The 20,336-nt window shown below is 47.2% G+C and overlaps 1 protein-coding gene across 2 annotated transcripts in view; it reads right to left on the bottom strand.

Moving 5' to 3' along the window:
• Positions 1 to 5,694: 5,694 nt before the first annotated feature.
• Positions 5,695 to 20,336, bottom strand: part of LOC132836060 (ultra-long-chain fatty acid omega-hydroxylase) — a 52,642-nt gene continuing 38,000 nt past the window's right edge. For both annotated transcript variants that reach the window (XM_060855303.1, XM_060855304.1), the window contains exons 9-13: positions 19,680 to 19,809; positions 17,253 to 17,386; positions 12,573 to 12,637; positions 9,870 to 9,952; positions 5,695 to 6,069 (exon numbers count right to left, since the gene is read on the bottom strand). In XM_060855303.1, the coding sequence (XP_060711286.1) occupies positions 5,817 to 6,069; positions 9,870 to 9,952; positions 12,573 to 12,637; positions 17,253 to 17,386; positions 19,680 to 19,809 (665 nt within the window). In that variant the 3' untranslated portion in view covers positions 5,695 to 5,816. The remainder of the gene's footprint in view (positions 6,070 to 9,869; positions 9,953 to 12,572; positions 12,638 to 17,252; positions 17,387 to 19,679; positions 19,810 to 20,336) is intronic.

Below are 20,336 nucleotides of genomic sequence, written 5' to 3' on the forward strand. Positions count from 1 at the left end.
AGTAACTGTACATATCCTGTTCACAGGTAATGGTGTTACCTCAGTGAGTACTCAGTAACTGTACATATCCAGTTCACAGGTAATGGTGTTACCTCAGTCAGTACTCAGTAACTGCACTTATCCTGTACACAGGTAATGGTCTTCACTCAGTCAGTACTCAGTAACTGTACATAACCTGTACATAGGTAATGGTGTTACCTCAGTCAGGACTCAGTAACTGCACATATCCTGTTCACAGGTAATGGTCTTCACCCAGTCAGTACTCAGTATCTGTACATATCCCGTTCACAGGTAATGGTAATCACTCAGTCAGTACTCAGTAACTGCACATATCCTGTTCACAGGTAATGGTGTTACCTCAGTCAGTACTCAGTAACTGCACTTTTCCTGTACACAGGTAATGGTAATCACTCAGTCAGTACTCAGGAACTGCACATATCCTGTTCACAGGTAATGGTGTTACCTCTGTTAGTACTCAGTAACTGTACTTATCCTGTACACAGGTAATGGTCTTCTCTCAGTCAGTACTCAGTAATTGTACATATCCTGTACACAGATAATGGTGTTACCTCAATCAGTACTCAGTAACTGCACACATCCTGTACATAGGTAATGGTAATCACTCAGTCAGTACTCAGTAACTGCACTTATCATGTACACAGGTAATGGTGTTACCTCAGTCAGGACTCAGTAACTGCACATATCCTGTTCACAGGCAATGGTCTTCACTCAGTCAGTACTCAGTAACTGCACATATCCTGTTCACAGGTAATAATCTTCCCTCAGTCAGTACTCAGTAACTGTACTTATCATGTACACAGGTAATGGTGTTACCTCAGTCAGTACTCAGTAACTGCACATATCCTGTACATAGGTAATGGTGATCACTCAGTCAGTACTCAGTAACTGTACATACCCAGTTAACAGGTAATGGTGTTACCTCAGTCAGTGCTCAGTAACTGCACATATCCTGTACACAGATAATGGTGTTACCTCAGTCAGTACTCAGTAACTGTACTTATCCTGTACACAGGTAATGGTGATCACTCAGTCAGTACTCAGTAACTGCACATATCCTGTTCACAGGTAATGGTGTTACCTCAGTCAGTACTCAGTAACTGCACTTTTCCTGTACACAGGTAATGGTAATCACTCAGTCAGTACTCAGGAACTGCACATATCCTGTTCACAGGTAATGGTGTTACCTCTGTTAGTACTCAGTAACTGTACTTATCCTGTACACAGGTAATGGTCTTCTCTCAGTCAGTACTCAGTAATTGTACATATCCTGTACACAGATAATGGTGTTACCTCAATCAGTACTCAGTAACTGCACACATCCTGTACATAGGTAATGGTAATCACTCAGTCAGTACTCAGTAACTGCACTTATCATGTACACAGGTAATGGTGTTACCTCAGTCAGGACTCAGTAACTGCACATATCCTGTTCACAGGCAATGGTCTTCACTCAGTCAGTACTCAGTAACTGCACATATCCTGTTCACAGGTAATAATCTTCCCTCAGTCAGTACTCAGTAACTGTACTTATCATGTACACAGGTAATGGTGTTACCTCAGTCAGTACTCAGTAACTGCACATATCCTGTACATAGGTAATGGTGATCACTCAGTCAGTACTCAGTAACTGTACATACCCAGTTAACAGGTAATGGTGTTACCTCAGTCAGTGCTCAGTAACTGCACATATCCTGTACACAGATAATGGTGTTACCTCAGTCAGTACTCAGTAACTGTACTTATCCTGTACACAGGTAATGGTGATCACTCAGTCAGTACTCAGTAACTGTACATACCCTGTACATAGGTAATGGTGTTACCTCAGTCAGTACTCAGTAACTGCACTTATCCTGTACACAGGTAATGGTCTTCACTCAGTCAGTACTCAATAACTGTACATATCCTGTACATAGGTAATGGTGTTACCTCAGTCAGGACTCAGTAACTGCACATATCCTGTTCACAGGTAATGGTGTTACCTCTGTTCGTACTCAGGAACTGCACATATCCTGTTCACAGGTAATGATGTTACCTCAGTCAGTACTCTGTAACTGTACTTATCCTGTACACAGGTAATGGTCTTCACTCAGTCAGTACTCAGTAACTGCACATATCCTGTTCACAGGTAATGGTGTTACCTCTGTTCGTACTCAGGAACTGCACATATCCTGTTCACAGGTAATGGTGTTACCTCTGTTAGTACTCAGTAACTGTACTTATCCTGTACACAGGTAATGGTCTTCTCTCAGTCAGTACTCAGTAACTGTACATATCCTGTACACAGATAATGGTGTTACCTCAATCAGTACTCAGTAACTGCACTTATCCTGTACACAGGTAATGGTCTTCACTCAGTCAGTACTCAGTAACTGTACATATCCTGTACATAGGTAATGGTGTTACCTCAGTCAGGACTCAGTAACTGCACATATCCTTGTCACTGGTAATGGTGTTACCTCAGTCAGTACTTAGTAACTGCACTTTTCCTGTACACAGGTAATGGTAATCACTCAGTCAGTACTCAGTAACTGCACATATCCTGATCACAGGTAATGGTGTTACCTCAGTGAGTTCTCAGTAACTGTACATGTCCAGTTCACAGGTAATGGCGTTACCTCAGTCAGTACTCAGTAACTGCACTTATCCTGTACACAGGTAATGGTCTTCACTCAGTCAGGACTCAGTAACTGCACATATCCTGTTCACAGGTAATGGTGTTACCTCAGTCAGTACTCAGTAACTGCACATATCCTGTTCACAGGTAATGGTGTTACCTCAGTCAGTACTCAGTAACTGCAATTTTCCTGTACATAGGTAATGGTGATCACTCAGTCAGTACTCAGTAACTGCACAGATACTGTACATCGGTAATAGTCTTCACTCAGTCAGTACTCAGTAACTGCACATATCCTGTACATAGGTAATGGTCTTCAATCAGTCAGTACTCAGTAACTGTACATATCCCGTTCACAGGTAATGGTGTTACCTCAGTCAGTACTCAGTAACTGCACATATCCTGTTCACAGGTAATGGTGTTACCTCAGTCAATATTCAGTAACTGCACTTTTCCTGTACACAGGTAATGGTAATCACTCAGTCAGTACTCAGGAACTGTACATATCCTCTTCACAGGTAATGATGTTACCTCAGTCAGTACTCTGTAACTGTACTTATCCTGTACACAGGTAATGGTCTTCACTCAGTCAGTACTCAGTAACTGCACATATCCTGTACATAGGTAATGGTCTTCACTCAGTCAGTACTCAGTAACTGTACATATCCTGTACAGAGGTAATGGTGATCACTCAGTCAGTACTCAGTAACTGCACATATCCTGTACACAGGTCATGGTCTTCACTCAGTCAGTACTCAGTAAGTGTACATATCCTGTACACAGGTAATGGTGTTACCTCAGTCAGTACTCAGTAACTGCACATATCCTGTACCCAGGTAATGGTGATCACTCTGTCAGTACTCAGTAAATGTACATATCCTGTACATAGGTAATGGTGTTACCTCAGTCAGTATTCAGTAACTGCACATATCCTGTTCATAGGTAATGGTGTTACCTCAGTCAGTACTCAGTAACTGCACATATCCTGTACATAGGTAATGGTGTTACCTCAGTCAGTACTCAGTAACTGTACTTATCCTGTACACAGGTAATGGTGATCACTCAGTCAGTACTCAGTAACTGTACATATCCTGTACATAGGTAATGGTGTTACCTCAGTCAGTACTCAGTAACTGCACATATCCTGTACATAGGTAATGGTCTTCACTCAGTCAGTACTCAGTAACTGCTCATACCCTGTACATAGGTAATGGTGTTACCTCAGTCAGTACTCAGTAACTGCACATATCCTGTTCACAGGTAATGGTGATCACTCAGTCAGTACTCAGTGACTGCACGTATCCTGTTCACAGGTAATGGTGTTACCTCAGTCAGTACCCAGTAACTGTACTTATCCTGTACACAGCTATGGGAAGAGTGTCAAGATGTTTGAACAAGACATGATTGCTGTCCATTTTTTAATATTTTTCAGGTTAACCAAAAAATAAACATAATTAAGGCAGAGGGAGAATGTTACGCAATTCTCTTTTTGTCCTTGACCAGATGTAACCATGTTTATGTAAATCATTAACTTCCACAGACAGAGACTGAGTGTATACTCAGCAAGCCCCAAGTAGCTCATGCTTTTATTCCTGATGTGGAGATGCCGGTGTTGGACTGGGGTGTACAAAGTTAAAAATCACACAACACCAGGTTATAGTCCAACAGGTTTAATTGGAAGCACACTAGCTTTCGGAGCGACCCTCTTTCATCAGGTGATTGTGGAGAGCTCGATCATAACACAGAATTTATAGCAAAAATTTGCAGTTGGATGTAACTGAAATTATACATTGAAAAGTTAATTGTCTGTTAAGCCTTTCATCTGTTAGAATACAGTGATAGTTTCACTTCTTTCATGTGTAAATCACAAAACCTTATTTTAAAAGTTGCATTCTCGGGTTAGCTGTTAACAATGGTGATAGCTAGACAATATGTTGAAAGTGTTAGCCCCCCGAGTTCTCTGTCTATGATCAGATGTTTAGATTGTTATCTCACTTTTTAGATTAGAATCAGAGTTTTACATAAATTCATGCAGTTTTTGAGCAAAGTACAATGTAACTCTGCAAGTACAAATTCACCCCACAAAATATATGTGTGCATGTGGGTCTTTGTCTGTGTGTGTGTGTCTGTCTGGGGTGGGGGGGTGTGAGTGTGAGAAAGTGTGTGTGTGTATAGTGAGTGCAGAGTATCTTAAGTCTGTGAGGTGGTGCATGTGTGAGTGTGGGAGTGTGTGTCTATAAGGGTGTGTGTGGGTGTCTGTGTGCGTGTCTGTGTGTATCTGTATCCATGTGTATGTGAGAGTGTGTGTATGTAGGAATATCTGTGTGTGTGTAGTGCAATGGTGATCACCTGTAATGTGACATGAACCCAAGGTCCCGGTTGAAGCCCTCCCTATGGGTACCGAACTTAGCTATCAGCTAAGTTCACTATCAGCATTGGTGATCACCATTGCACTACACACACACACACACACACAATCTCGCATACACACGGACACAGGTCCACACAGATGCGCACACAGACACCCACACACACCTTTACAGACACACACACTCCTACACTCACACATGCACCCCCTCACAGACTTAAGACACTCTGCACTCACTACACACACACACACACACACACACACACACACACACACTTTCTCACTCACAACCCCCACCCCAGACAGACACACACACACAGACAAAGTCCCACATGCACACATATATTTTGTGGGGTGAATTTGTACTTGCAGAGTTACATTGTACTTTGCTCAAAAACTGCATACATTCATGTTAGAACTCTGAGCTCAAAAACTGCATGAATTTATGTAAAACTCTGTTATCTCACTTTTTAGATTGGAATCAATCTAAACATCAGTCATAGACAGAGAACACAAGGGGCTAACACCTTCAACATATTGTCTAGCTATCACCATTGTTAACAGCTAACCCGAGAATGCAACTTTAAAAAAAGGTTTTGTGATTTACACATGAAAGAAGTGAAACTATCACTGCATTCTAACAGATGAAAGGCTTAACAGACAATCAATTTTTCAATGTATAATTTCAGCGACATCACACTGCAAATTTTTGTTATAAATTCTATGCTTTTATTCAGCATCGTATCTTGGGATTTTATTCATGTAGCAGTAAGTACAAAAAAAATCTGTAGGCCACGGCTACTGCAAGTTAAGTCAAACTTCCCCTCCCCTCCCCTTTTCTGTGCCATTTTGAAATTCCCTCTGCGGTTTTCCAGCCCTCGGCTGTGTTCCTGATGGCTCTGACAGCCGCTCCAGTCCCAGCCAGATCCCTTTCTCGGTTCTGAGAATCAGCTCGGGTTTCCTGCGGACTGTGTGTGAAGGGTCCAGAGTTAACCTGTAGCGGTGCAGTGTCAGAGCCACGGCCACCTTCATCTCCGACAGGGCAAAGTTCTGCCCGATACAATTCCTAAACAAACAGGGAAGCCGGGAAGAGGAAGGAACAGTTTAAATTGAGATGAATACGAAGGGCTGATCTTCCTCCCCCCGCCCCCCCCCAGCGACACCTTCCCCGGACTATTCCAAGTTCTTTCACATGTCAAAGACCCACGTTACAAATTCAGGTTTGATTCTGAGGACAGTAGTAAAGATTAAGTGGTGACTTATTCATGTTTGTCACTCCCCAACAGTCAAGTACTTCAAGGTAAAAACAATGACTGCAGATGCTGCAAACCAGATTCTGGATTAGTGGTGCTGGAAGAGCACAGCAGTTCAGGCAGCATCCAGCGAGCAGCGAAATCGACGTTTCGGGCAATAGCCCTGATGAAGGGCTTTAGCCCAAAACGTCGATTTCGCTGCTCCTTGGATGCTGCCTGAACTGCTGTGCTCTTCCAGCACTGCTAATCCAAAGTCAAGTACTTCAGACTATTCCCCTGAGCTAGGGTTAATCAAGAACATGGAAAATAAATGTTACTTAAAAGGAGACGTGGAGTCTAAGCTTTTCCATCTAGATGGGCGGCATTGTGACTCAGTGGTTAGCACTGCTACCTCACAGCACCAGGGTCCCAGGTTCGATTCCACCCTCGAGTGACTGTCTGTGTGGAGTTTGCACATTCCCCTCGTGTCTGTGTGGGTTTCCTTCCACAGTCCACAGGTGAAGGTGTGCAGGTCGGGTGCATTTGTCAGGGGTAAATATAGGGTAGGGGAATGGGTGTGGGTGGGTTACTCTTTGGAGGGTCGGTGTGGACTCATTGGGTCAAAGGGCCTGTTGCCATACTGTAGGTAATCTAACCTAGTAGTCAGGGCAGAAATGCAAGAAAACAATATTAGGATGGCCATTCTGAACTATGGAGATGCAGCAGAAACACTTAATCAAACGAGGCACCTCGACTGTGGGTGACAGTAATAGGATAAAGGTGGGCTGCGTGGATATATTCATTTTACCTCAAAGTTAGAGCTAGATTATTCAGGAATGGGGTCAGAAAGCACTTCCCAAACAGGATCATGGAAATCTGGGACTCTACCCCCAAAGCAAGCTGTGAATCTGAGGGATGTCAGTGAAAATCTTCAGTGTTTGAAGAGATAGATCAGCCAGGATCTAAGCGATGGGACAGTCTCAAATGGTCCAATCATTGACTCTGTGTTGATCCTTCAGTCCCTCAGCTTGTCCAGGGTTAACTTCACCACCTACACCCGACTCAATTCAATCCTGGAGTCAGACAATGCATGTAGAAATGTTGTGTATCAACTTGGGATTGCTAACAAAGTTGTTGGGACTAACACGATGGAGTTACCCACAGCCACATCAACTATGGGTTGTCCCAGAAGCTGCAAGAGCTGATTATGGTTACACCACAATTGAATACACCTTGGATTCATCCTACAGGCATCAATGCAGGCCGAAGTCCCTTTGACAGCACCTTCCCAATCTATGAACCACCTAGAAGGACAAGGGCAGCAGATGAATGGGAACACCAGTTCCTGCAAGTTCCCCTCCCAGTCACTCACCATCCTGACTGAGAAATATATTGCCGTTCCTTCAGTGTCCCTTCCTGACAGCATTGTGGACATGTGTATATTATGGAACACAACATTTCAGTAAGGCAACTCACCCGCACCTTTTCAAGGACAGTTAGGGATGGGTAATAAACCCTACAGCATACAGAATCATGGAATAATGACCATTCGGCCCATTATGCTGGCCCTCTCAAGAAGCAGTTCACCAAATCTCATTTCCCCAGCTCTTCCCAATCCCATTCCCTGTTAAAGGCTTCTATTGACCCTACCTTCCAGATCCTAACCACTCCTTGTCATTGTAACATCCCACAAAAGGCCAAAGAGAAATTATTTGTTTTTTGCAACATTCACACCACCTTGGCAACGCCAGAACACTTTGCAGCCAAAGGGAATCTATTTTTTATTAGACGGATTAATAATTCCACCCTAACCAGATGCTGATGTAATGGTCACGTCACTCAACAACAAATCATGGATTCAAATCCCACCACATCAGCTGGGAATGTTTAATCATTAATCCTAGAGTTCCAAAACTCATCTGGAGTGGCTATGAGAATGGGCCCCATACAAAGCTCTCTGCTTCTCACTGACAGGAAATCTCTTCCTTGCAGCTTGCATGCTCTGTTCTGTGGTAGCTGTTTATCTTCACATCATAAGAGTTTTTGGGCTGATTGTATCTTCTCTCTGATGGGAACGTCTCACTACCACAGCTCTACAGCCCAGGGTGGTCAGGTTTGCCACTTCCCACCCACACAAGTTTGCTCAGATAAGACTTGGAGCTTGCCTGTAGAACCATGTACAGGGTGAAACAGGATGCACCTCAGTCTGCAGTCAGACAGAGGGCTCATGGCCGTGTGGATCACTGAGTTAGTGCTGATGTTCCAGTTCAGTGTCACTACCTTCAGCAGAGGAACACCAAGGCTGGTCACCAATTATTAACGCACACACTTTGATCATGTCAATGCACATAATGGTGCAGCATCCTTCATGTTGCTGCACAACTCCATGTCAGAAACACATGTCTGTCATTAATATTGGCATAAGGAATCATTTCAACAACAACAGGAACATATAAAGACTGTCTGTGTTCAAGCTAATGTAGAATAATCTGTTGGGAAATCACAGAACCAAGTCCCTGCTCCCTCCTGGCACTGACCCACCATGAGGTAGCCTGCTGCCTCACTGCGCCAGGGACGCAGGTTCGATTCCTGCCTCAGGTGACTGTGTGGAGTTTGCACATTCTCCCTGTGTCTGTGTGGGTTTCCTCTGGGTGCTCCGGTTTCCTCCCACAGTCCAAAGATGTGCAAGTCAGGTGGGTTGGCCACGCTAAACTGCACATTGTGTTCAGGGATGTGTAGGTTAGGTGGGATCTACACGGGAAATGCAGGGTTACGGGGAGAAGGGAGGGGAATGGGTCTGGGCGGGATGCTCTTCAAAGGGTCAGTGTAACTTGTTGGACTGAATGGCCTGATTCCACACTGAGGGGATTTGATACTATCCTATTATCAGGAGAACCATCTCAGCAGCTCATGCCAGGTTTTGGGAATGCTGTTGTTTGAGGAACATGGATATGAGTCGATGACACTGACACTACCGATGGAGACCCATCCTGTTAAAGACAACCCCAAACATCACTGAGTTACCTCAGCAACTGTTCCATAAGTTTGTGCCCTCGGAACTGGTCTTGCTCTCTCTCTCTCCTCCCAACCCTCTGTGTGCTAATTCCCAAGATGTTGGGGAGCACGACTGGTGCCCCTGGCATTGACCCCAGACCCTGGTACGGTCCTCTAACTCAGACATTGTCCCCTGACCCTGGCATTGTCCCCTGACCCCTGACCCCTACCTGACATGTAATGACAGAAGTTGAACGAAAGGAGGAAGAATATCTGAATGATGCTATTTTGGAGGGTCCCACTGACCGGGAAGGGGCTGACTGCTCAGCTGTGACTTGGGAGATTGGCCGTGGGGATAGACAGGGTGGGGGTGAGTTCTGAGCTCCACCTCCATGGTCCAGCACACTTCTTGGGTGGGGCTGCTGGTTCTGACATCAACTCCATCTCTAACCCACACAGGACACAGATCGGACTGAGAGTTATACTGGACATAATTGACATGGAACATCTGATCTAGAGGGTTTCCACTAATGAGACCCCTGCCCAGAGAGAGTTTACTCTCGGAATGCTGAATTGGAACAGAGAGTGCCAGTGGGATTGGGAATAGCCTACCTGCAGAAAGGGAACCAACTGGACTTACCTGGGGCCAGCCGAGAAGGGAATGTAGGCGTGGGGCGCTCTCTTGTCGGTGTCTGTGGAATCGAAGCGATATGGATTATAGACCTGTGAAAGACAACAGATGGGAGAGTTAACAGGGTCAGGATCACTGGGAGAAACAACTCCTTCACTCTTCACGACAGGGGATCCAGGGGAAGAGGGTCAAGCTGTGAATGTGGTGTATATGGACTTCAGCAAGACATTTGATAAGGTTCCCCATGGTAGGCTCATTCAGAAAGTCAGGAGGAATGGGATACAGGGAAACTTAGCTGTCTGGATACAGAATTGGCTGGCCAACCAAAGACAGTGAGTGATAGGAGAAGGAAAATATTCTGCTTGGAAGTCTGTGGTGAGTGGTGTTCCACAGGGCTCTGTCCTTGGGCCTCAACTGTTTGTAATTTTTATTAATGACTTGGATGAGGGGATTGAAGGATGGGTCAGCAAGTTTACAGATGGCACAAAGGTTGGAGGTGTCGTTGACAGTATAGAGGGCTGTTGTAGGATGCAGCGGGACATTGACAGGATGCAGAGATGGGCTGAGAGGTGGCAAATGGAGTTCAACCTGGATAAATGTGAGGTGATGCATTTTGGAAGGTCGAATTTGAAAGCTGAGTACAGGATTAAGGATAGGATTCTTGGCAGTGTGGAGGAACAGAGGGATCTTGGTGTGCAGGTACATAGATCCCTTAAAATGGCCACCCAAGTGGACAGGGCTGTTAAGGAAGCATCTGGTGTTTTGGCTTTCATTATCAGGGGGCTTGAGTTTAAGAGCCGTGAGATCTTGTTGCAGCTCTATAAAACTTTGGTTAGACCGCACTTGGAATACTGCGTCCAGTTCTGGTCGCCCAATTATAGGAAAGATGTGGATGCTTTGGAGAGGGTTCAGAGGAGGTTTACCAGGATGCTGCCTGGACTGGAGGGATTATCTTATGAGGAGAGGTTGACTGAGCTCGGACTTTTTTCATTGCAGAAAAGGAGGAGGAGAGGGGACCTGATTGAGGTTTACAAGATAATGAGAGGCATAGATAGAGTCGATAGCCAGAGACTATTTCCCAGGGCAGAAATGGCTAACAGGAGGGGTCATAGTTTTAAGCTGGTTGGAGAAAAGTATAGAGCGGATGTCAGAGGCGGGTTCTTTACACAGAGAGTTCTGGGAGCATGGAATGCGTTGCCAGCAGCAGTTGTGGAAGCAAGGTCATTGGGGACATTTAAGATTCGAAAATGTGTTGCTGGAAAAGCGCAGCAGGTCAGGCAGCATCCAAGGAGCCTGACCTGCTGCGCTTTTCCAGCAACACATTTTCAGCTCTGATCTCCAGCATCTGCAGTCCTCACTTTCTCCTAGAAGATATCTAAGAGACTGCTGGACATGCATATGGTCACAGAAATATGAGGGTGCACACGTGAGGATCAATGGTCAGCACAACATCGTGGGCTGAAGGGCCTGTTCTGTGCTGTACTGTTCCATGTTCTATGTTCTACTTCGGGAAAACTGCCTGAAGCTGTACCTGAGGGAGAGAGGGAGGGTCTGTGCTGGAGCAGAGAGGGAGGGACTGACCTGGAGCAGAGAGGGAGGGACTGTGCAGGGGCAGAGAGGGAGGGACTGTGCAGGGGCAGAGAGGGAGGGACTGTGCTGGGGCGGAGAGGGAGGGTCTGTGCTGGGGCGGAGAGGGAGGGACTGTGCTGGGGCAGAGAGTGAGGGTCTGTGCTGGGGCAGAGAGGGAGGGTCTGTGCAGGGGCAGAGAGGGAGGGACTGTGCTGGGGCGGAGAGGGAGGGTCTGTGCTGGGGCAGAGAGGGAGGGACTGTGCTGGGGCGGAGAGGGAGGGTCTGTGCTGGGGCAGAGAGGGAGGGACTGTGCTGGGGCAGAGAGGGAGGGACTGTGCTGGGGCAGAGAGTGAGGGTCTGTGCTGGGGCGGAGAGGGAGGGTCTGTGCTGGGGCAGAGAGGGAGGGACTGTGCTGGGGCAGAGAGTGAGGGTCAGTGCTGCCTGCTGCAGATTCACTCCCCTCCCCCTGGACGCACTCCCCTCCCCCTGGACGCACTCCCCTCCCCCTGGACACACTCCCATCCCCCCTGGACTCACTCCCATCCCCCCAGTCCGATCCCCTCCTTGCAGACCCTCCTATAAAACGAGCTGTTTGAGTGAACCTTGCACCATCGGAATGTTTCCCTTGTGACTCAACGTCCAAGTGTATTCAGTGACCTCTGTGACCACAGGCCTCCTCACTTGGCCAGTCCCCGGCCTATTCCATTAAGCTGAAGGTACTTGCTAAACCCAAGTTGTTGTTGTACAATGATGGCAAGATGGAACCCACAGCTGCTGCAGGGGGGTATTGGTCTACCCACTGAATCTGTGACCTGTCTGATTACCAGGGGGTAGGCCTGATACCAATGGGCACAGTTTACAGTGAGGAGTGAGGCAGAGTTACTCAGGAGCTATACAAAATACACCTACTCCCTTCGGAGACCCGCGCTGAACTCAACAGGCTCCTCCCACAGACTGGGTGACATCATCAGACTGGGTGGAGCTTAATGCAACATGAACATTAACTCCTTCCGAGCCATTAGTTTATCCCAAAGTCATTCTGCATCCAATCCAATCAAACAGGGCATTCTCTCTGTCCAGGAGGTGAGAGCAGGACTGGAAACCTGTAGGAACTCTGCCCTGTGAGAATGAAGGTGTCAGTACCTCAGGATCTGGCCAGACTGCAGGATTGTGGTGGGTTCCGTAGATGCTGATCAGACAGGTGTTCCCTGGAAAATAAGAAATGTTCCCAGTTACTGCCCAATACACGTTTCTTTTTCTGTATTCGTTCATCAGATGTGGGTGTCACTGGCAAGGCCAGTGTTTATGGCCCATCTCTCATCGCCCAGAGGACAGCTAAGAGTTAGCCACCTGGCTGTAGGTCTGGAGTCACACGTAGGCCAGACCAGGAAAGGATGGCAGTGTCCTTCCCTAAAGGACATTGGGATGTTGTGTTGTAGTTGTCCAGGACATTGGTGAGGCCGCACTTGGAGCATTGTGTTCAGTTTTGTTACAGGAAGGATGTTATTAAACTGGAAAGAGTGCAGAAGAAATTTACAAGGATGTTGCCTGGACCCAATAGTCTGAGTTTTAGGGAGAGGTTGGACATGCTAGGACTTTTTCTTTTGCGTTTAGGAGACTGAGGGAGGATGTTATAGAAGTGTATAAAATCATGAGAGGCATGAATAGGGTGGATGCACTCAGTCTTTTCCCCAAGGTTGGGGAATCGAGGACTAGGGGGCATCAGTTTAAGGTTAGAGGGGAAAGAATAAAAGGGAACCTGAGGGACAACGTTTTTACACAGAGGGTGGTACGGGTATGGAATGAGCTGCCAGTGGAAGTGGTTGAGGTGGGTACATTAACAACATTAAAAAGGCATTTGAACAAATACATGGGTAGGAAAGGATTAGAAGGATATGGACCAAGTGCAGGAAAATGGGGTTAGATTGGATGGATAGTTTGGTTGGTGTGGACCAGCTAGGGCCGAAGGGCCTGTCTCCCTGCTGTAGGACTCTCTGAGGAACAATTTGGCAACAAAGATTCCCAGGTGAAAGATGTGAGCGATTGAAGATTTCTGGAAAAATCAGATGAAATCAAGGAAGAGTCCAAAGTACCAGAAAGTGACTTGTCTCCGTGCTGCGAGATGATATTACTTTGTACATTAGAATAAATATCTGTGGCAGCAGCAACTTAAGGTGCTCAGACTTGCTGATTTAAGGAATAGAATCTGCATCATTGTTGGTGTTTTATATGGAAAACCTGCTTGAGCTTTCCTCTTGGCATTGGTGGTCATGGTGGCATGAAGGGTTACACAGCAGAGCAGGAGGTAGCATATTGAGGAATCTTGTTTCTTCAGATGAGATTAGATTACTTACAGTGTGGAAACAGGCCCTTCGGCCCAACAAGCCCACACCGACCCGCCGAAGCGCAACCCGCCCAGACCCATTCCCCTACATTTTAACCCTTCACCTAACACTACGGGCAATTTAGCATGGCCAATTCATCTAACCTGTACATTTTTGGATTGTGGGAGGAAACCGGAGCAAACCCACGCAGATACGGGGAGAATGTGTAAACTCCACACAGAGTTGCCTGGAGTGGGAATTGAACCCAGGTCTCTGGCGCTGTGAGGCAGCAGTGCTAACTACTGTGCCACCATGCTGCCCACTATTGTGGGATATAAGGGAGTCATAATTAACGGACACAATGTGGGGGAATGTGGCCAAGGGGCTGGGGGAGCTCCAACATAGAAATGAGGTATTAGAAGCTGATAGTACCTCAGAGATACATCGACCATCTCACGGCTCAGTGTGTGGACAGAGTGAAGGCATTTTGTTGACCAAGCCCTGTGATGCTGGAATTATGATGCTGACTGTCAGGTTTGCCAAGATTAATTGTTGCAGGTTTACTATTTCCCAGCTGAGTACGATATTAAAGATAGAAAATATTTTTGTTCTCATACAAGTAATCATTCATATCTTTACTGAAATGTGATCTATGTTAACAGTGCGGTCTGTGAAAACAATTAAACTCAGAGCGGCAGAAGTAATTTAATCACTGAAATTTAACTCCAAGCAGAAAGTAATAAGGTTTTAGATTTTTTTTACAAAAAGCTCTAAAACAGTAAAATGAAGTTTGTCCATGTAATGTTTTGCTGAGTTGAGTTTGGGGGATCTCCAAGTGATGAGTGGCAGGATTTTGCATTTCTGGAGCAGGAGGTTCCCATTCCCAAGTGAATGGGAGTGATGTCGTGGCCAGGGCAGGATGGGGGTTTTGGAAAGGATCAGTGGGAAGGATTTGTGAAAGCAGAAGGAGGAATCTGAGGAGTCACAAACACTTGGTTATGGCTGGGATATGGGTTTCAGTTTGTGACAATGTCTGTGTGGTTAATGAGGAGACAAGCATTTTGGAATGAGCTGCTGGAGGAGGTGGTGGAGGCTGGTACAATCACAACATTTAAAAGGCAGCTGGATGGGGATATGAATCGGAAGAGGTTTAGATCAGAGTAGTGCTGGGAAAACACAGCAGGTCAGGCAAAATCCGAGGTGGCAGGAAATTCGATGTTTTGGGCAAAAGCCTAGGAATACAATGTCTCAACTGAGGGCCACCCCCTCTCAGAACTGCAAAGGACCCCTTCTATACTATATCCTATGAATAGGAAGGGTTTAGAGTGATAGGGGCCAAGTTTAATGAGTTGGACTGAAGGGTCTGTTTCCACACTGTACACCTCCAAGTCTTAATTCCAGATCTTCACTGAATTCAAATTCCACCATCTACCAGGGTGAGATTTAAACCCAGGTCCCCAGAACATTATCTGGCTCACTGGATTAACAGTCCAGCGATAACAGCACTAGGCCACCACTGCCCCTGTGACTGGAAGTCTGGAGATAAACACTAATGTAGATTAACTGCAGTGGGGAGAGGTTTCGGGGAGGTGGTGTGGTATAGGAGTTGGGACGTCATGTTGAGGTTGTACAGGACGTTGGTGAGGCCTCTTGTGGAGTACTCCGTACAGTTCCAGTCAGACTTACTGGAGGAAGGATAGTACTGGAGGGAGGATAGAAGCGATTTACCAGGATGTTGCTGGGAATGGAAGAGTGGAGCTATAAGGAGAGGCTGGATAAGCTGGGACCTATCTCAGTGAGGCGTAGGAGGTTGAGGGGTGACCTTATAAAGGGGTATAGATAAGGTCTTTTCCCTCGGGTGGGGGATTTCAGGACGAGGTGGCATATTTTTAAGGTAAGATGTGAGATTTAAAGTAGACATGAAGAACAAATTACTTACACAGAGCGGTTTGTGCGTGGAATGAACTTCCTGAGGATAGGGGTCCAGTTAGAACATTTAAAAGACACTTAAGTAAGTACAGATAGTTCGACTATAATCCAATGGCTGTGTTCTTGTGTAACCCTGTATTCTAGAAAAACCCTGCTTTAGAAACAGCACTTACAGTGTTGAAAGTTTGAGCTTTCAATTCAATTAATGAAATGCGTGTTACAGTTGAGCAAACTGTAGATGAATATGAAAGGAGGGATATGGGCCAGGGGCAGGCAGGTGGGAATAGTTCAGTTTGGGATTATGTTCGGTGTGGACTGGTGGACCAGTCTGTGCTGTAGGGACTCTATGACTCTATACCTATCAGGAAGGTTAATTTAATGCTAACATTTATTATGTGAGGAACTGAATGTTAAAGTCAGAGTGTTGTGCTTCAGTTAAACAGCACTGGTCTGAGACTGTGCCTTGAATACGGTGTGCAGTTCTGGTCTCCTTAGTTAAGGAAGGGTGTAAATGTATTGGAAGCGTTTGAGAGCAGATTACAGTACTTGGATTCAAACCTGGAATGATGGGGTCAACATGCAAAGAAAGATTAGACCTAATGAAATTGTTTCTGCTGAAGTTTGGAAGAGTGAGGGCTAACTTGACAAAGTGTTTGAGATCCCGAATGATCAGATGGATGGGGAGAGAGTGTTGTGGGTCTGTCTGGAATGAGGAGACAATGGGGGGGGGGTCTTTATTAGGACAGAGGTGAGGGGAAACTCTGAGAGAGCTCTCTTGCTCTCGAACTCTGCCTCAGTCTGGCTCAGTGAATATTTTGAAGGTGGACAGACTCTAATTACTCAGGGAATTGAGGGGAATTGGGGTGGGATTGGGGCGGTTAGTGGGAAAGTGGAATTCAAAACTCAGCAGGAGTGGTCCTGAAGCTGACCCTGATGACAGGGCAGGGAGAGCAGGTGGAATGATCAGCTTCCTTCATCAGTGTTTGTATAAGACACAGTACAGCAGGCCCAGGAGGGGGAGAGAGGGGCATTCAGTCGTTCACTCTGTGTGCACAATGCCCCCTGAATGGTTAGCACTGCTGCCTCACAGCGCCAGGGACCTGGGTTCAATTCCAGCCTCGGGCGACTGTCTGTGTGGAGTTTGCACATTCTCCCCGTGTCTGCGTGGGTTTCCTCCGGCTGCTCCGGTTTCCTCCCACAGTCCAAAGATGTGTAGGTGAGGGTGGATTGGCCGCGCTAAATTGCCCTTAGTGTTAGGTGCATTATTTAGGGGTAAGTGTCGGGGAATGGGTCTGGGTGGGTTGCTCTTTGGAGGGTCGGTGTGGACTTGTTGGGCCGAAGTGCCTGTTTCCACACTATCACTAATCTAATCTAATTCAGGCCTCAGTTTCAACATAACATTGAATGCCTCCTCAGGCCACAGTCTCTCAGCTGAGGAGGGGGTTTTGAAAGATGCTGTCAGACAGATGTATCACCTCCATTTTCCCCTCACCCTCACCCCGAGGCTGTGTCTGTGTGACCTCCCCCCCACACCCACCCCTCTCCGCCGCAGCACAGTCTTGGGCCTGACCTTTTGGGATGACCCTGCCGTCTGGTAGCTGAATATCCTCGGTGCAGCACCGTGCCACGGTGGTCACTGGCGGGTGGAGCCGCAGGCTCTCCTTGATACACATGGTGGTAAAGGGCATCTGGGAGAGATCATCCCTGTGGGAGGGGGCACAGGAAAATGCTCAGGAACAGACAGACAGACAGACAGACAGCCTGCTTCCCCGCCTTCCCTCGATACAATCTGATGGTGGCCTCAGGCCTACTCTCCCTCCTGACTTCCCCCACGGCCTCGAATCCGTCTCCCTCCAGCTTACAAATATTCAATGTCAGCTCCCACACCCCCCACCACCAACCCCTCCATTCTCTAGGGAAGGGTTCCACTCCCACTCACAACCCTCAGGAAAAAAAACCCTCTCTTCATCTCTGTCTGAAACAGGAGAGCCCCTGATGTTAAACTGTGTCCGCTATCAAAATTAACCTTCTACTTTGTTCATTCACAGGATGTGGGTGTCACTGGAGGTTGGGGGTGGGGGGTCAGCATTTATTGCCCCATCCCTATTTGCTCAGAGGGCAGTTAAGAGTCAGCCACTTTGCTGTGGGTCTGGAGTCACATGTAGGCCAGACCGGGTAAGGATGGCAGATTTCCTTCACTATAGGATTCGTGAACCAGCTGGGTTTTGAACAACGATGGCTCCTGGTCACCACTAAGCCAGCTTCCTCAGGACTTTCTCACCACCTAGTTTTGAGTCCATGACCCCAGAACATTGGCCTGGGATTTGGGATGTTTGGCACTGTGACAGTCCCACCTTGCTGGAGCAACGTTTGTGCGGGGCAGAGTAACACAGTGAAGGTTCCGAGCCCTGCATCACTCCTCCTCAAAGACGCTGCCAGGCCTGCTGAGTTTCTCCAGCAATCTCAGTCTTGCAGTTCAATACTGAGGAAGTCTACATCCCCCTGGGAACAGAGTGAGGGATAGAATATAGAACAGTGCAAACACAGGAATAGGCCCTTCGGCCCACCATGTCTCTGCTGACTATGATGCTATTCAAAATTAAATCCGTGGTCTGTATCTCTCTATTCCCTGCCTGTTTCTGTCTAAATGCCTCTTACACTTTGCTGTCGTATCTGCTTCTATTACCTCCCCCGATAGTATGTTCCTGGTTCCTACCGTTGTCTGCATAAAAAACATCCCTCGCACATCTCCCTTTAACTTTCCCTTCTTACCCCAAATCTATGTCCCTTTGTGTTTGACAGTTCCACCCTGAGAAAGAGGCCCTGACTGTCCACTCTACTTAAGCTTTTTATAATCTTAGAAACGTCTATCAGATCACCCCTCAGTCTTCAACACTCCAGCAAAATCTATCCGAGTCTGTGCAATCTCTCTTACAGCTAATACACTCCAACCTCTTCTGCCCCCTCTCCAAAGCCTCTACATCCTTCCTGTACTGCACACAATGCTCCAAATGTGGCCTCATCAAATTCTTATACAATTGTGACATGACTTGCCAACTTTTCTACTCAGTTCACCAACTGATGAAGGAAAGCGTGCTGTCTGCCCTCTCCATTTCTGTTGCCACTTTCAGGGAGCTGTGGACTTGCGCCCCAAGATCCCTCTTGTACAGCAATCCTCCTCAGGGTTCCGACATTGACCGTACACTTCCCTCTGGTGTTGGACCTCCCAAGATGCAACAGCTCCCACTTGTCCGGACTAAGTTCCAGATCAGTAAAGCCGGAGTCACTGATCGGGAGTCAGGAGCCTCCCATTCAAATCTTCTCTGTGAAAGTTGTGAGTCTGTGCAACTCTCCTCCCCAGCCAGTGGAAGGGTGGGGTGGGGTGGGGTGTGAATACTCTCAAAACCGTGGTATCTACACTTATGACAAACAGAGGATCAGCACCGAGGGGGGAGGGGGTGTCAGAGCAGCCGTGACGTTTTGGACTGGCAGAGCTGGTGAACGGAGCTGGGTTCAAACACCAACTGGATAGTCCCAATGAAATAATTCATATCTCGCGTCTCCCGCATTCTCCCAGGACCTTCCAGCTGTTTCCGGGCTGGAAATTCAAGCCGAGTTCCTCCCCTGGTGTAACACAGTATTCCACGGGATTTTGATTTCATTGAAATACACAGCATTCTGAAGAGGACTGGACAGAGTCGGCATGGTGAGGTTACAGCCCCATCCACCACCTCACCCCCTCCCTCAGCCGTTGGGGAGCCCAGTCTCTGGGTAAAGGGAGGGGCTGAGACAAGAGGAAATGAGTTCACTCAGCGGGATGGGAAACCTCCGGGCATCCCAATTTGAAATGGGCTCTCGGGAAATCAAGGGATTTGGGGAGCAGGTGGGAAACCCATGATCAGCTTTGATGGTGCCATTCAGATTCAATGGGCTGAATGGCCTCCCTAGCCCCTGTGTTTCAGTCTGCAACATAAGATCAAAGGAGGCAGTCACTCACCACTCCAGCTCTTTATCATCTCTTGACTTCAACAGCTCCTGGATTTCCTCCCGACACTTGTTCTGATATTCTGGGTGTCGAGCGAGATTATACAACACCCAGGAGATCCCACTGGCTGTAGTGTCATGTCCTGCCGAGACAGTGGGAGAAGGAATTCAGGAACGGACAAACACCTCATGACGCGGGTCTGGGATAAAACGAAAACTCCGAGCACTTTCAGCACCAACCCTGAGGGGTGTGAGAAACACCGTCTGGAAAAACGAGAGAGAGGGGTGTTCGGGTCGTGCTGCTCAGTCAGAGAACACTGGTCAAGCAGACAGGAGTGCCGCACTGTCAGGGGAGCTGTCTTTCAAATGAAGGGGGACAGATTTTAGTTGCCCAGGGAATTGAGAAGAATTGGGGTGAGATTGGGAACCTACCATCTCTCTCTCTGGTGACTTACAGCTTACAGACAACTGGATAATAGTGGCTAGACAGTGTTCCCTGTTTCCAGCGTGACCCCTCACTTCCCTCTCCCCTCATCCATCCCCTCGCACCACCGTACCCTTTTATATTTCATCTCTCCAGCCTCCCCCTGCATACACACCTCGCCCCCACTTTCCCTGGCTCCCAGTTACTGGTTCACAACCTGTTGACAGTTCGCCCCACCTCCCACCA

The sequence above is a fragment of the Hemiscyllium ocellatum genome, chromosome 45 (assembly GCF_020745735.1).
Source record: "Hemiscyllium ocellatum isolate sHemOce1 chromosome 45, sHemOce1.pat.X.cur, whole genome shotgun sequence".
Classification (NCBI taxonomy): domain Eukaryota; kingdom Metazoa; phylum Chordata; class Chondrichthyes; order Orectolobiformes; family Hemiscylliidae; genus Hemiscyllium; species Hemiscyllium ocellatum.